The 15,542-nt window shown below is 32.7% G+C and overlaps 2 protein-coding genes across 2 annotated transcripts; one reads left to right on the top strand and one right to left on the bottom strand.

Annotated features, from left to right (window-relative positions):
• The first annotated feature begins 1,277 nt into the window (after positions 1-1,277).
• On the top strand, positions 1,278-12,777 carry LOC130813124 (kinesin-like protein KIN-14F). The gene is made up of 17 exons (XM_057678858.1): positions 1,278-1,554; positions 6,194-6,357; positions 6,484-6,627; positions 7,490-7,867; positions 8,136-8,204; positions 8,289-8,513; positions 8,592-8,673; positions 8,780-8,875; positions 8,964-9,143; positions 9,260-9,366; positions 9,902-10,080; positions 10,173-10,337; positions 10,417-10,670; positions 10,763-10,926; positions 11,173-11,334; positions 11,471-12,105; positions 12,208-12,777. The coding sequence occupies exons 1-17, from the start codon at positions 1,383-1,385 to the stop codon at positions 12,224-12,226; spliced, it is 3,195 nt and encodes a 1,064-aa protein (XP_057534841.1). The 5' UTR covers positions 1,278-1,382; the 3' UTR covers positions 12,227-12,777.
• On the bottom strand, positions 11,524-14,835 carry LOC130813125 (uncharacterized). Its single transcript, XM_057678859.1, has 2 exons — positions 13,815-14,835; positions 11,524-11,663 (listed from the first exon to the last, which is right to left on the bottom strand). Exons 1-2 carry the CDS (start codon positions 14,804-14,806, stop codon positions 11,624-11,626), a joined length of 1,032 nt encoding a protein of 343 aa, XP_057534842.1. The 5' UTR covers positions 14,807-14,835; the 3' UTR covers positions 11,524-11,623.
• Positions 14,836-15,542: the final 707 nt, after the last annotated feature.

Here is a 15,542-nt window from a genome sequence, read left to right on the forward strand (position 1 = left end):
GTTGTTTTGTGCAAAAGTATTTTAGCGGATCGGGAAAAGACTCGCGGATCACGAGATTTCAAGACGAGTTTCTGTTTGGAAATTGCTTAGGTCACGGCTCGTGACTTTCGCGCTGGTTTTTGCAATATTCGTTTTATTCGGTTTTGTTAGTTATGCAATAACTACCTACGGTTAATATAGTTATATTAACTGAATAATTGGGATGGATTGATTTAACATCGACATTGATTCGTGAGTTGATGTTGCGGGTCATGAAGTGACATATTACATGTGTAAGTTATTTCTTACATGAGATGTACATGGAATATACATGTGATTTCTGAATTTCTTATCCTCTCTAGCACTTTACATAGAGAACTTCCAATCCTTAATTGTAAATTTTCATTTTTCTTCTTCCACTTAAGTTTTCTCATGTCATTCTAATTTTCTTGTGCTAGGAATTTAGTGAAATTCTTTGTATCTCAGAACATATTTCCGGTTTATATTCCCAAGCACCGTAGTAGGGAGGGAATGATGTTTTAGGATAGAGCATCTCGCCTAGAATTTATACCAAGTCACATACAAAATCTTCTTGTTACTATGTTCGACATGTGTTGATTTCCGATGATATAGTTCACATTTGGTGTATGTTAAGCAAAGGTTTGAACTTGTCATACGTTTTTGTAACTTACTAAGTTTATGTAATTTTATAAATATAGGACAGGCTGAACCGTGGAGGATATGAAAAGAGCTAGGAGCTAGCGAATCGATTTCAAAATGTTATCTGAAAACGACTACTCTTGTGTGTTTCCGTCTTTTAAATAGACAACCCCAAAACAAAAAGTCCACATTCTTATTTTCTCTTTATTTGTATTAATTGAGCTATTTAGCTCATATACTTAATGTGTCTCTCGGATAAAACATTTCTTAGAACAATTTGTAATCTATAATCTGAAAAGACAGTAATTCTTTGAATAGAGATAACGCTCATATTCTTTGGTTGGTTTTTGGTTTGACCCCAAAGCAAGATGAGTCATAAAAAAAATAGTTGCAACCGTCAAAACCTTGCATTCCATAATTTCCATGATCCATGCATCATCATGTATTAAACTAGTGACCAGTGAGTGATCCTCAAGTACTCCACCACCCAATTTTTTTAAATTTAAATTTTATAGTTAAAAAATGTAAAGGCATATCCAATAAGTGAAACAACCCCACCATAAAATAGAAAAAGAAAGAAAAAGAAAAAAAAAAAAGGTTATTAACGGGCAGTTACAGTAATATTTAGTGGTAATAGTATTGAAGCAGAACAGTTTTTCATTTCCTTCCTTCCCTCTCTCGTCTCTCCACTTTCTCCGGTACGCTAACTAACCATTAAACTTCAGAATTCGGCAGTTAGGAAAATGCGACAATTACAGAAAGAGATCAAAGAGAATAAACAGAAAGAAAATAGCATGTATAATTGTATTAATGGAGATCCCAAAGGATTAAAAGCTCTTCTTATTTCTTCTTCTAATCAAGTTGATGATATTATCAGTGATCATGAATTGGCTCTTCGTAAAGCTCAACTATCAGGTTCGTCTTTGCTTTCTCTTTCAACATTACTCTTTTCTCCCGGCTCGGCTCGTTTGGTAGGGGTTAACAGACGGTGATAATGGGAATTAAAACTTGTGTAATTTTAGTTGGAAAATCTCTTGGCTATCTTGATAGTTGTGTTTGTCCAACTTCAATTATCTCATTTTCTTTTTAAAATTCATTCAAATGCGTTACTATTAAAAGGAGTGGTATTAGATGGTAATGTATTTTTGTAAAAATTTTCTTTTTAATCAAAGTTTCATCATCATATATATGAAATGACATGAATTACAATACGGAATAGTAGTTGGAGACTTAGACCATGTTTTGTTGCCTTCTATGAATTACATTTACATAGAACTATAGAAATTTATATTCTTTGAAATCAAAAATTCTCACAAAATATGGTTAATTACTTATCAATTCTATTTATATTTCATAATTATAAATTCTAGTATCGTGTAAATTGAGTCTGTTTTCGATTAGAAAGCAAATACATTATTTTTTAGAAATTGTTATAAGTTTAATTCTCGTACTGTTTTCCTATCTTTAATCTATTATGTGATTAAAATAAGATTTAATATTCAAATAAACAAATACATGGATTTTCTATTAATTTATCAAAATTAAATTCCAACATGTTAAAACTTTTTAATTTATCTTTTAATTGAAAGTGAATTAAACAATCTCTTATTTTCTCCTCCTCAATTTAGTAGCTACCTCCATTAATTTATTACATTACATTGTTTGAAAAACACCTAGGAGCATCTTATTATCAATTTTGGCACCTCCATTTGTACTTCTAATGTTAAATTAATATTAAAAGCTATATATTTTTTTCCGCTTCATATTACTTGTAACATTACGAAATAATTACGGTGGATCCAAAATAAAATCAAATGATATCAATGTATTATTTATTAAGTTTTGTTTTCGAATAATATGATAGTAAGGCTTGAGCCTTAAATAATGAGTCATACGCTAATATTTTAACCAACTTTAGCAATACATTTATTTACATATTTAGAGATATATTTTGTTAAATGCCGCAAGTTGACAGCATTGAATTGTGCTACATCCGCCCCTGAAGATAATGCATTATTTATTCATTACTCTTAATATATGATTAGCTTTTAATCTATTAGTTAAAAATATAGTTGAGCGGAATCTTGTTTGATTTGTCTTAATATAAAGATTATAAATATAAAATTTTTATAATAATTAGACATATTAATGATTAAATTAGTATATTAGATTACGTGAAAAGTCAAATGGTGCAAGTATTTAGGAACGAAATAAGTATTACACCATATAAATTCTAAAATATATTAAATACTCTCTCCATTTTCTCATATTCTTCTCGTTTAGAATATTTTACATTAGAAAGAGAAATTTCATTAAGATTTTTAAGATATATATAGATGATAAAATATATTCATATAAGATCTCGTTAGATCGTCTTTATGTATACTTTTTTATAATTTTTTATGATGCGTATTTAAAGATATTAAGAATCAAATTATTTTGAAATTACGTAAAAAGTAAACGGGAAGAAGATTAGAAAATGAGAAGTAGTATAGTCTCAAAAAAAATTAGTACCATTTGATTTGAATGTCTAAGTGAAGCACGAATTGAGAAATTGCGGGTCATGCACAGAAAAATACGCGAATGAAGGTCATGGTTATTTTGGATTCTTCATAGAAATTAATTTTATAGAGATAGCTCAGATCATACTGATATGTACTTCTCGTATCACATTAATTTCTTTTAAAAATTACTCCTAATTGCATTCTTCATCACATTGTTTTTGAAAAAACTATTTTTTAAAACAATATTAATTATTAATTACATTTAAATTTTTGTGAAAATTCACAATACACGGTAATTGATTATTGTTGTTTAAAATACAATTACCATTTATTAATAGGAATTAATGTGTACTCATATTATATATTAATTATCATTGATAATCAATAATTAAAATTGTGCTCAAGCTAGTATGGTATACAATATACTCCTTTATTCCAAACTTATATTTTTTTTTTGACATATTTACATTACTTTTTCTTATTTGATAGTTGTTTTTCCTTTTATTATCTAATTATTTCAGCATTGTTATTAAATTATTATTTTTTTTTTATTTATTTGTCCCATGTGATCTCATATGGACCAAATTATTTTTCTAAATAAAAATTGTGTCAAACCAAATAAAATATTTGATTAAATTAGCAGAATATATATATATATATATATATATATATATATATATATATATATATATATATATATATATATATATAATTTAATAATATTACATTAACAATAATTATTTTTGCAAAAATCTAAAACTTACTCAATTGACAATTATTCAAAAAAAAAAAAGTGTAATAAAAATCTAAGTACTGTATAAGCAAAATTCAAATGGTAGACGATTCATAGTGATCACGTGAATTGCATAGGTTTGAACTGCTCTTTATTTATGTTAGGTGGCGCCACATTCATTACTTAATAATTCATACTCTAGGATTACAAATTTTACTTCTTTAGGAATATTTTAAATTTAAATTGAAAATTGATAAAATGTCGTCAACTATCCTACAATCTACATTTAAGTTTTAATTAATATTTTGATGTGACCAAATATTTTATTATGTAATAAAACATAATATGTTCAAAAATTAAAATGTTGGACATATTTGATATCTTTCACAATCTAAGAAATAAATTGTATATTTTAATAAAGAAAAAAGGAAATATTGAAAAGCAATCCAAATATAAAACCAACTACAATTGATATGGTTTATCGATGTATATTGGTTGTTCTGAATTATGAAGTAGGACTATTGTTGAGACTTGAGACTATGATGTTATTAGATTTGCTTTAATCAGTTGATTTTTAATTAGATTTGACATTAATTTGAAATTTGTTTGAAGATTAATAAGTCATAATTCAAAAATTTTGATTCTTAACTTAAAAATAAATCAATTTGATAGTATCAAAAAAATTACTAGGTCAAATTTGATTGTAATCAAAACTTGAATTTTTGACACTTTTTCACATTTTTAAAATTCTTTTCCATTTTTAATAGTAATAAACAACATGTACTAATTTTCCCTTTAAAATGGAAAAAGATATTCACGACTCATTTGGTTGTATATGCTAAAATGTGGTAATTAGAATGCTTTATTGTGTAAATACCGTGTCATTCCCATAGTAATTGAAATTTATGATCATAAAAAAAATTCACAATTTTAGATTACCACATAATATCATCTGTTTAAAAGGTAATTTATTGAAAATCTGCGGAAAAAAATAAGATGATTGAAGTAGATTAAACATGACCATTTAACTTTTTAAAGAATTATCCTATCAAAATTACACTAACTTGTTAGTATCAATCCTATCATTTAATGTTGGCAACCAAATAGTCCGTTAATATAGATCTTACTACTGAGTAATGACTACATTTTTCATAATATCTCTTACTCTATTTCTTGATGCGAGTTCAATAATTGTTGTGAATATAAGCATTGTGTTGTTTATTTGGGTCAACAGATTGATTTCGTATTAAGTGTTTTGGGTTGAATAAAAATTAGAGCATGTATTCATACTGTATTTTACATAATGTTATGAAAAAGCACAAGACCAAAAAGAGATAGTGGGGTTCATAATGAATAGTGATGTTGAGCCATGGGCTGGGCCATGTTTAGTAAGTAGTTTAGGAAAATGGACCCACAATTGGAATTGGATACCCTTGATTTGGCCTTAATAAGTGCCGTTTTAGGTGGACTTGCCTTACTAATGAAGGTTGAGACATCATAAGTGCCAACTTAATGATGTTTAAGGATATATAAATAAATTACAATAATCTGAAAAAGAATGGGATTAGACAGCATGCTAAGGTAAAGCAAGGCAATGAAAAAAGGTTTGATTGAAGAATGAGGTACACAAATTTGGACATTAGCTTAACTAAAGGTCACACTCCGTTAATTTAGAGATATTGTGGACCAGTGTCACACTATTTGTTAAATCTTCTCGCAAATACAAATCGTATAAAGCAAATTATGGTCGTTATGGGGCTAATTTTAGACCATTTTGAGCAAATGACGACTTAAATAGTAAATTAGCCCCAAAATTATGTTTACATTGTTGTGAACCAAAACCAAAAGTAGAAAGAGTTAAAAATCAAAGGAATAAACCAAAATGGAAAGAGTCAAACTTTTGGAGACATAGGGAGTATAATCTAGCCAAGAATAGTTCATTGATAGAAGACAATTTCTTTGATTATTCATATTTATATTATAGCGTTGAGTTACTTTTATAAGAGACCGTTTCTCGATGAGATTAGATCAAAACAAAAAGCTCATATGCTGATAATTTCTATTAATTGGGCTATTTAATCCATACATAAAGCACATTTTACTGTGAGACCATCTCATACAAAAATTTGTGTATAGTGTTTGCCCATATGAATGTTTTGTACTGAATAATAACAGATGTAGTATTGTTGGTAGAGTTATGTATAGACGAAATCGAATTTCGTTCATATCATTTGTGCTTGTTGCTTTTCAAATGTACAAACAAGATTAAGCAAAAATATCAATCAAGTAACCAATTTGGGTTGTGTTATTGGTGTAGCTGCAAGAAGGAATCAAGCAGCAAGATGGCTAAGGCAGATGGACCAAGTAGCGAGGGACACACTCCTGGAAGACCCCTCCGAAGAGGATTTCTGCTTAGCCCTCCGCAATGGTCTCATTCTTTGCAACGTCCTTAACAAAGTTCATCCTGGTGCTGTCCTTAAGGTATGCTATATTCAGTATTACTCTTTCTGTCTCTTTGAGTTTACACCATATTTCTTGTTTAGTGTATAAAACATATTTCTATTGCATATGCAATTTACATATATAAGTTATTTGTTTTGAACTAAGGTGGTGGATAATCCAGTGGTGACAGTGCAGTCACCAGAAGGAGCAGCACAATCAGCCATTCAGTACTTTGAAAACATGAGAAACTTCTTGGTAGCTGTTGGCAATATGAAGCTCTTAACTTTTGAAGCTTCTGATTTAGAAAAGGTTTCCTCTTTTTCCCTTTCCGTATTATTTTTAATGTCAGTACTAAACTATATCTCAACCAAAAGTTCAAACTAATGGTTACCAATTACCATAGTTAACATTCTTATATACAAAGGTGGACCTAAGATTCTAATTATGGAGGGGACACAATAGTTGTTTTATGATAAATTTGTTATTATTGGGTCTGAACACAACAAGGCAAAAGAGGGAATTAGACTGCACACAAACTCGATGACGTTCCATTCTAGAACCAATTGGTATTATGAGGAACAGCCCATCAAACTTATATATTAGTCAATCTCTCTCTAATTTTTCGGTATGGATCACATGTGGAATTATTTTTCCAACATTTTACATCCAGAGATTGACTATTTTTTGGTTTTTTTTTGTCATGGTCCTGAAGAATTTTTTACATTTTTCTTGTTTTAATGGGTTATAGGAGTCATAAACCCTTTGTAAGTCCAATACTACCTAAATATCTATTGTTCTCAAATAAGGATATGAAAAAGTGTAGTATATAATATATTTTGGGCTTCAACCACTGGCTTAAGATTTTGGTTGAGGCTCCAGGATATGTTATATACTCTAACAAAAAGATAATTTATATTAGAGCCATTCTTGTTAGTGATCGTTTTTCAGTGAGATGACCTCAAAACAAGTAATTCATATGCTAAGAATATCCATTATTGGGCTATTTAACTCAAGTAAGAGCGTGTCTCACGGTAAAACTGTCTAATACAAGACTTGTGTTTATATTAAGTACCAAAGAAACAAACTTGATTTATGTCATATGTTATAAGAAAAACACATGAAAGTCTTAAAATTTGTAATGCTAAGTGAATTGTATTCATTTTTTGTGTAGGGAGGAAGTTCAAGTAAAGTGGTAGAATGCATTTTATGTTTAAAAGGGTACTACGAATGGAAACAAGCTGGGGGGATAGGAGTATGGAGGTATGGGGGAATAGTGAGGATCACATCTTTTACAAAAGACTGCTCATCTTCATCAGTAGGAAGTGAAAGTACTGATGAATCATCCTATTCTTCCTCCTTCGACGAATGCGAAACCTTTCAATATGAGCACCAATTGTTGGAGTTTCTTCATCTCTCTGACAAAGTCTCCAATATCGAATCTGAAGCCGCTAAAGCTTTGTGCTCTCTATTTGATCGCTATGGCCTTAGCGTCCTACAAGCTTATGCCAACGACAACAATGGAGCTACGGATTTTCCTATGAATACAATGGTAGGTAAGATTCTCCCTAGTATGTTTCATTTATCTGCAACTACGGCCTAGGGGTGTCGATTTGGTTCATTGATCGAACTTTAGATTAGGTGTTTCATTTCTCCTGCCCTCTCCCACGAGTGGGTTCGGGGATGATTTGTCCGCTATATCTCTCCCCGAACCTTGACTTTGTGCGGGATGCTGGGTTGATGACCATGACCATGACCATGACCATGTTTCAGGTAATTTTTGTGTCGTTTAATTTTAACCCGGTTGAACATATATGCAGGTAATTGATACTGTGATTAGGAAGGTAGTTAAGGATCTCTCAGGAGTTCTTGTTTCTCAAGGTGTTCAGGTAGAGTCTACACACTAGCGCGAAAATAGGGATCTTGTAGGAACTATCTCTTGTAAGGTTGTGTAATAAAGGACTTTCTTGTAGCTTGGGCTAGCATTGAAGAAGCAGTTGACGGGCGAGACAGAATCGTGTACTCGTGAAGATTTCTTGGAAGCGATTTCACAGTATCTTAGCAGTAATACGGCCTCTATGAAGTCTAATGATGCTACGGAATGTTGCATTTGCGGAGGAAGAGAGGAAAACTGGCATGTTATAAGCAATTCGACTAGCTACAAGGAAGTTTTGGATGAACAACAAAAACAGCTTTTGGTACTCGATTTTAAAAATCCGTCCTGTTTCTTTTGATGAAATATATCATGTCATCTTAAGTTATCGTGTCATCTTTAGGAACTCAAGTCATCTTTCAAAGAGACGAGACTAGAAATGATCAACGCTCAGTTATTGTGGAATGAAGAAATTGAAAAACTCGGTAAGATTCATACTTCTCCGACTACCAATGAAGAAACGAACTTAAATCATCTTTCGTGTAAATGTTTTGTCGAACCAAACTGAGCATGAAGTCTACATTCGCTCAGGGAATCATGTACAAAGCTTGGAAGTGGCATCATCGTCTTACTACAAGGTTTTAGAAGAAAATCGTCAGCTCTATAATCAAGTGCAAGACTTAAAAGGTATCATTGCTTTGTATAATGTCTGAAATCGAACTATTTTTGGAAAAGAAATCTTTCTTAACGTGATACGTTTTTTTCGATATCATAGGATCAATTAGGGTTTATTGTCGAGTTCGTCCATTCTTGCAAGGGCAATCCGATGAGGCATCAACAGTTGATTATATCGGAGAAAATGGAAATCTAATGATCGTCCATCCTCATAAGCAAGGAAGGGATGCAAGAAAGGTGTTTTTGTTTAATAAAGTATTTGGAACAAATGCAACCCAACGTAATATTTCGATCCTTCCCACTCTCGCCTCTATATTAGTATGTTTTGTTGTGTACATACACTTTTTGGCCTTATGGAGGGTGTGATATGTGTTGTGTTTATACTTTTGCATGCAGAGCAAATATATTCTGATACCCAAGCATTAATCAGATCAGTCTTGGATGGTTTTAATGTATGCATCTTTGCATATGGACAAACTGGCTCCGGGAAGACATACACGATGGTATCGCTTACTTTTACGCTCTAAGTTAGTGTATAAACAAGGCCAAATCGTTTCATATCGTCCAAGTTGTAGGAGTTTTCATATCTATCGAACTGATACTACGATGTAAAAATAGTATTTATCCCGGTTCAAAAGATTGTTAGAGTATATAACATATCTTAGGCCCTCAACCATCAGCTTAAGCTTTTGGTTGAGTTGGTGCTTTGACATGGTATCAGAAGCCAGCGTGACAAGAGGTCACGGGTTCGAATCTCAACCACCCCTCATTTATAGTGGAATATTTAGCGCAAGGTATGAGGAGGCCCTGTGTTGCATCCACACTTCTAGCCCAAATGGTTCTCGTGTGAAGGGGCTTGTTAAGTATATAGCATATCTTGGGGCCTCTTTTGATTGAGTTGGTTCCTCGACAAAGACATGGATTTGACCATTTCTGTACGACAACTGCATCATCTCATTACTACCCAATGTAACCGTTACCTTATTTACGACAAAAATCGTTATGTGACTTACGTTTATTGTCTATGTCTGTGCTTAGAGTGGATCTGATTTAAGAGCAGAAGATACATGGGGTGTTAACTATCGCGCATTGCAAGACTTATTTCAGATATCGAAATCCAGGGTTGGCATAATCGAATATGAAATCGGAGTCCAAATGATCGAGATATACAACGAACAAGTGAGAGACCTTTTAGTTGTCGATGGCTCCTCCAAAAGATATCCTTTTAATGATCGAACCTTTCAGTTAATTCATTACATAACATCATCAAAATTCAGGCTAATTTAGTGTGATTCTTAACAATTTCTACGTTAGATATTCGGAACAATTCTCAACTAAACGGTTTGAATGTACCTGATGCATGTTTAGTCCAAGTGAACTGCACGCAAGATGTTCTTGACTTGATGCGGGTTGGCTTGAAAAACCGAGCTGTTGGTGCAACTGCTCTGAACGAAAGGAGTAGTCGATCTCACAGGTACATTCTCATTGAATCTGATCGTGATTTTTATGTTTCATTCAATCTACCTCGGTTTCAATCAATGCTTTGATTGCAGCATTCTAACGATCCATGTCCAAGGAAAGGAACTGATCTCTGGAACCGTTTTGAGGGGATGTCTTCATCTGGTTGATTTGGCTGGCAGTGAACGAGTAGAAAAATCGGAGGCTGTTGGAGAAAGATTGAAGGAAGCCCAACATATAAACAAATCACTTTCTGCTCTTGGAGATGTTATCGCTTCGCTTGCGCAGAAAAGTGCTCATATTCCTTACAGGAACAGCAAACTTACTCAAGTCCTCCAAGATTCTTTAGGTCATTAGTTGTTTTCGTTCTTTTGACATAGATAAGTTCTTTTTCACGTAGCTTAGATTTCTGAAGATATAAGTTTTGTAATTTTCTTGTAGGTGGACAAGCTAAGACTCTGATGTTTGTCCATATAAATCCCGAAGCTAATGCTATCGGAGAGACAATAAGCACGCTTAAGTTCGCAGAGAGAGTTGCCTCCATAGAACTTGGAGCTGCTCGAGCTAATAAAGAAACCACTGAAATTCGGAATCTTAAAGCTGAGGTTTGTTCATGCTTTACATCTTTCACAAATTCTTGTATGAGACGGTCTCACCGTGAGACATGCCTCATATTGGGGTTGAATAACCCAATAATCAAAATTTTTAGCTTATGGGCTTCTCGTTTTGAAGTCATCTCACCGTGAAACGGTCTCATACAAAACAGGCTGTACATCTTTTGCTGTATTTTCTTTCCAAGCCTTAAGCATGAAGTGTGGGCTTGTGGGGTAATTACTTATCTCTTACTGCAGATCTCAAACCTCAAATCGACATTAGAGAAGAAAGAAGCCGAGCTTGAAAATCTAAAATGCGTTAATGTAAGAACCAATGCGGAAACTCAAAAACCGAGACCAGTTTCTCCAATGCATGTACCGAGGCTTGCACGAACACCAGTCGAGGATAAAACCTCAGAGGTATTGTAAAAGATATTGAAAGCCACTTTGTCTTTGATGTGATGTTTCATATAAACCAAGACTTTTTTATGTCATCGATGTAGAATTTGACATTGGTACCTAAGAAACTGCAATGTTCTAACTGTCATGGTTTCAGGTTAGAAGCCGTTCCCTGGGCAAGCAGAGGAGGTCGCATCTTCTGTTCGGGTCTAAGGAATCTGATACGTCGAAGATGCCCTTCATAGCAGAAGAAATGCTTGCAAAGCCTGGAAATCCAAGGTCTCCTTCGCCTCCTGTGAGGAGGTCCTTATCAACTGATCGAGGAACTCTCATCAGGAGTAGGCTTAAGCCTGAAACAACAGAAAAGCGTATAGCAAAACTTCAGTATCCAGCTAGCGTAAATAAATCTCGATCTCTCAGCCAAGCTTCAGGAAATCTATTAGTTGACAGGCATGACAACAGCCATACGAAAGGCGATAACATACCAGATCAAGAGAATGAACAACTTAAGTCGGTACTGACTGTCAGGCAATCATCAGTTCGAAAAAACAAGCAAGAAACACACAAATTTAAGGCTAAGAATCAATCAGCTACTAAGACTCCAAAAGATGACGATTTCACTTCGCTCACTGACATTCATGCAGGAGGAAAGATCGAAGAGGGTAGAAAAAGTGATTTTTCCGAGCCTGAAAATGACATCGGTGTGTTCAGCTCACCGGCCTTTAGCATAAATTCTAGGATGAAAAAATTACAGTCCAACTCCACTAGGAGTTATCAGTATCTCGAATCAAGGTATGTATGACTACTCGTACTAACCTGACTACTCGTACTAACCAGCCCTATCGGCTTGCACATATGCCTACTCGTACTAACCAGCTGCATTCCTTTATGCAGAGGACAGGCAAGAATTTAAACACACAGCTTCAACACTAAATGAATTGAAAAGTTCGTCTACGACAGGCTGAGGAGAAGCTAATCTATACCACATGGAAAGTTTTTGAATGTTCCATAGAGATTTTTATGTTTACTAATTTAATTGATTGTCAATTATTAATGTACAGTGAGTTCAATAGGAGCATGCCCATTTATTAGTAGTGGCTGCACTACTGCATACTGATGTTTTTTGCTGAGCTTTCCCAAATCTGAGTTCTTCATGAGTGTATAATTTTATAGTAAAATAACTTATTAAATCTTGTGCAAGTCTTATTTACATGAAGATGCTAATTAGGGGCGAAGCCAGAATTTTAAATTAGGGGGGCCAAATAGTCGATATACTAGAAAATATTTACCAGTGTCGGTTATTAGGCTATTCGGGGTAGCCGACCGCCTAGGGCCCCGAGAGATAAAAAGGCTTCAAATATTGAATGGTATTATTTAGACCTTGTTCTGAGCAACACTTTTTAAGTAATTTGTTTTCAAACATTTTTATATTTGAAATAATAGTGTTACAATACATTTTGTCTTGAATTATTTTTCTTGAAGTGGAAATTTTTTATCTTTTAATGTAATAAAGGGTACCATTTTAAAAGACATCGTAAAAATAAATAGAGCGTCTAAAATCTTTGCTCTGTCCCTGTTATATACTATTTAAAAACTAGTTAAATTATGAAAATTTTAAAATCATATAGACTCAAATAAACTTGGATCATAGTAAAAATTATATTCAACAAATAAAGTTAAAGTTTTTCTATAATCATCTTTATCCCATTTGAAAAACCAAGTGTTTTTGGATCCATTATTCGCTTGTTAAGTCTCCAAAAATATACTATTAAAATTAAAATAACAAAAATATAAACACACACTAAAAACGATGAATATAAAATTATAAAAGATATAAAGTAGTGATTATAATATAAATTATTAGTTTGTTAAAAAAATATGTTGAATTAGAATTTGATCCTTAACCTTATGTTACAAATATGTTACTCCAACCGTTGAACTATAGTAATTTTTATTATACTTTTACACTTTTTAAATTATTAATTATAAATTAGTAAGGGGGGCCAAAATTAAAAATATAAAGGATCGCGTTTTCGAAAGGGGTCAAGCCTCCCCCAACCCCATGTAGCTTCGCCACTGATGCTAATGATGTTCAATGTCAAGGGCAAGTCGAAAACAATCTTAATTTTCATGTACACATTTGATCTCTCATTTTTATATCATCTGCACATTTTGATTCTTGTCAGGTTTTTGCAAAACCAAACTATAAATTAATAAAGAGGGTGCTTGGCAAACGATAGCCGAATAGAGTGGCTGATTTAACTAACTAATTCTATTAACTGATTTAACGCTTGTTCAAAAACAGCTTATTCATAACAATAAACTGTTTCAACCAGCTAACTCACCAAACATTAGTATTGTCTAATTTGACGGCAAAATCATCAAATTATATCAAAATACACTAAAATTGTTCAAAAAATTATTTTGCCAAAACACCCCGCAGACTACGATAACCAATAAGCATTCGTCGCAATCTCAAGGGACAGAAGCTAAGAACTCACAATTGACAAGGTCTCCATAGCTTGACAGAAGAACCAAGTTTCTCTGGTACAGAAGCAGACCAGGAATCAAAATCAGGCAAAGTTCCAGTAAATGCCATATAATTTCCACTCTCATTCTCAGGCATCTTCTTCCAATTCACAAACTGCCCACCAAATGCTTCACACAATGCCTTAATAGTTAAATTCACCTCCCACCCTCTTTCACCCATACCATTATCACTCCCTTTTGCACCACCACAATTCACCATTATCCTCCCATTAACCATTAACTTCTCCTTCATCTCCACCCAAGTTTGAGCTACTTCCAATTGGGGCAAAACCTCCGCATTAGAGAACAAATCAACTATAATCCCAGCATACCCACCATTAACATTAGCTCTAGATGAAGTATCAAGTGCATCTCCTATACAAACCCTAAGAAATCCATCACCAGAACAAGAATCCTTGTTTCGAGATTCTAATTCAGATAATCCAAAGAACACTCTTGCTTGATCAATCAAAATTTCATCCAATTCCCACCCATCAATGTTTAAGCAAGGCCAAAACTCTAGTAGTTGATGAGCGACTGTTCCTCCCCCTAACCCAAAAATGGCAACTGGGCCTTGAGGAATTATTGCGGGAAAGCTTGAAAATTCATCCCAATATGAATTAGTCCATTTTTGATCTTTATATAGAATACTATGAACATTTCCACTGTCATCTAAGAGTAGAACTTTTGAGTTTCGGGATTCTAATATTACTATGTTGTTATATTCACTACTAGTTGCTGTTAATACTTGGAATTGTTCTTCATCTTCTTTATTTTGTTGTTCTGTAACTGGGTTTTTTGAAATGCTGGAATTGGGTTTTTGATTTTTGGTGAGAAGGAGTTGTTTTGTAGGGGATGTCATGGAAAGAGGATTGCCATTGAAGAGATGACTTTGGTTATGGAAGATTATTGAAGGAGATAGAGAAATGGGGTTGAGAATGGATGAACGTGAAAGGGAGAACATTGCTTTGTTTTTTTTTTTTTTTTTATTTGATGGATAAAATTTAAAATGGGCTCATCCCCTGCTTTTAAATACTAAGTAGTAAGTACTTAGTTCCTTCTATTCATTCAAAATGATACATTTACTTTGCACTTATTCAAAATCAAATTAAATCTCCCTTTACTATAATTTTAATTCATATATTAAAAATAAAAATAAAAAATAAATTAAGAGTAATAAATAATGTCAAAAAGTAAATATTCTATTTTCTGGGAGAATTTCCAAATAAGCATTTAGAAATCAAAAACAATAGAAAATAGGGACAATAAAAGTGATGAGGTTATCTGTAAAAATAAAAATAATGTAAATTTATTGAGATAGATTAAAATAAAATATTAGACAAATTAAGTGTGTTAGAGGAGTAAGATAGGTTTATAGGTGTAAGTAGATAGATAATTCTATATGAAATCTTAGTCTCTTTTTCTTTTCTAGTCCTTACTTATTAGCTTTTTCAAATAATTTTTTAGTTAAAAAAGTCACAAATGTTTATTTGGATAAATCTCATATTATAATGTGAATTTTTTTTTTAAAAAAAAACTTTGTATACTACCTTTACAATCCGATACTTTATGATTACTTCATATCACTAATTCTTTTTTGTAGGACTTTTCCTTCCGACCTTTTTAAGTCTTTTTATAAAATTCTTAAGTCTCAATCTCAAATACTACTCTTTCTAAGATTTTTTTTTTAGAATTTTTCC

Source organism: Amaranthus tricolor, chromosome 5 (assembly GCF_026212465.1).
Source record: "Amaranthus tricolor cultivar Red isolate AtriRed21 chromosome 5, ASM2621246v1, whole genome shotgun sequence".
NCBI classification, from domain to species: domain Eukaryota; kingdom Viridiplantae; phylum Streptophyta; class Magnoliopsida; order Caryophyllales; family Amaranthaceae; genus Amaranthus; species Amaranthus tricolor.

What these genes read in the sequence shown, in the direction of transcription:
- LOC130813124 (XM_057678858.1), top strand. Translation starts at nt 1,383, where the DNA reads ATGCGACAATTACAGAAAGAGATCAAAGAGAATAAACAGAAAGAAAAT. An exon ending in ATCCTGGTGCTGTCCTTAAG is followed by an intron (nt 6,358 to 6,483) that starts GTATGCTATATT and finishes TTTTGAACTAAG; the next exon opens with GTGGTGGATAATCCAGTGGT. An exon ending in AACAACAAAAACAGCTTTTG is followed by an intron (nt 8,514 to 8,591) that starts GTACTCGATTTT and finishes TGTCATCTTTAG; the next exon opens with GAACTCAAGTCATCTTTCAA.
- LOC130813125 (XM_057678859.1), bottom strand. Translation starts at nt 14,806, where the DNA reads ATGTTCTCCCTTTCACGTTCATCCATTCTCAACCCCATTTCTCTATCT. An exon ending in CTATGGAGACCTTGTCAATT is followed by an intron (nt 11,664 to 13,814) that starts GTGAGTTCTTAG and finishes CTGTTGTTTCAG; the next exon opens with GCTTAAGCCTACTCCTGATG.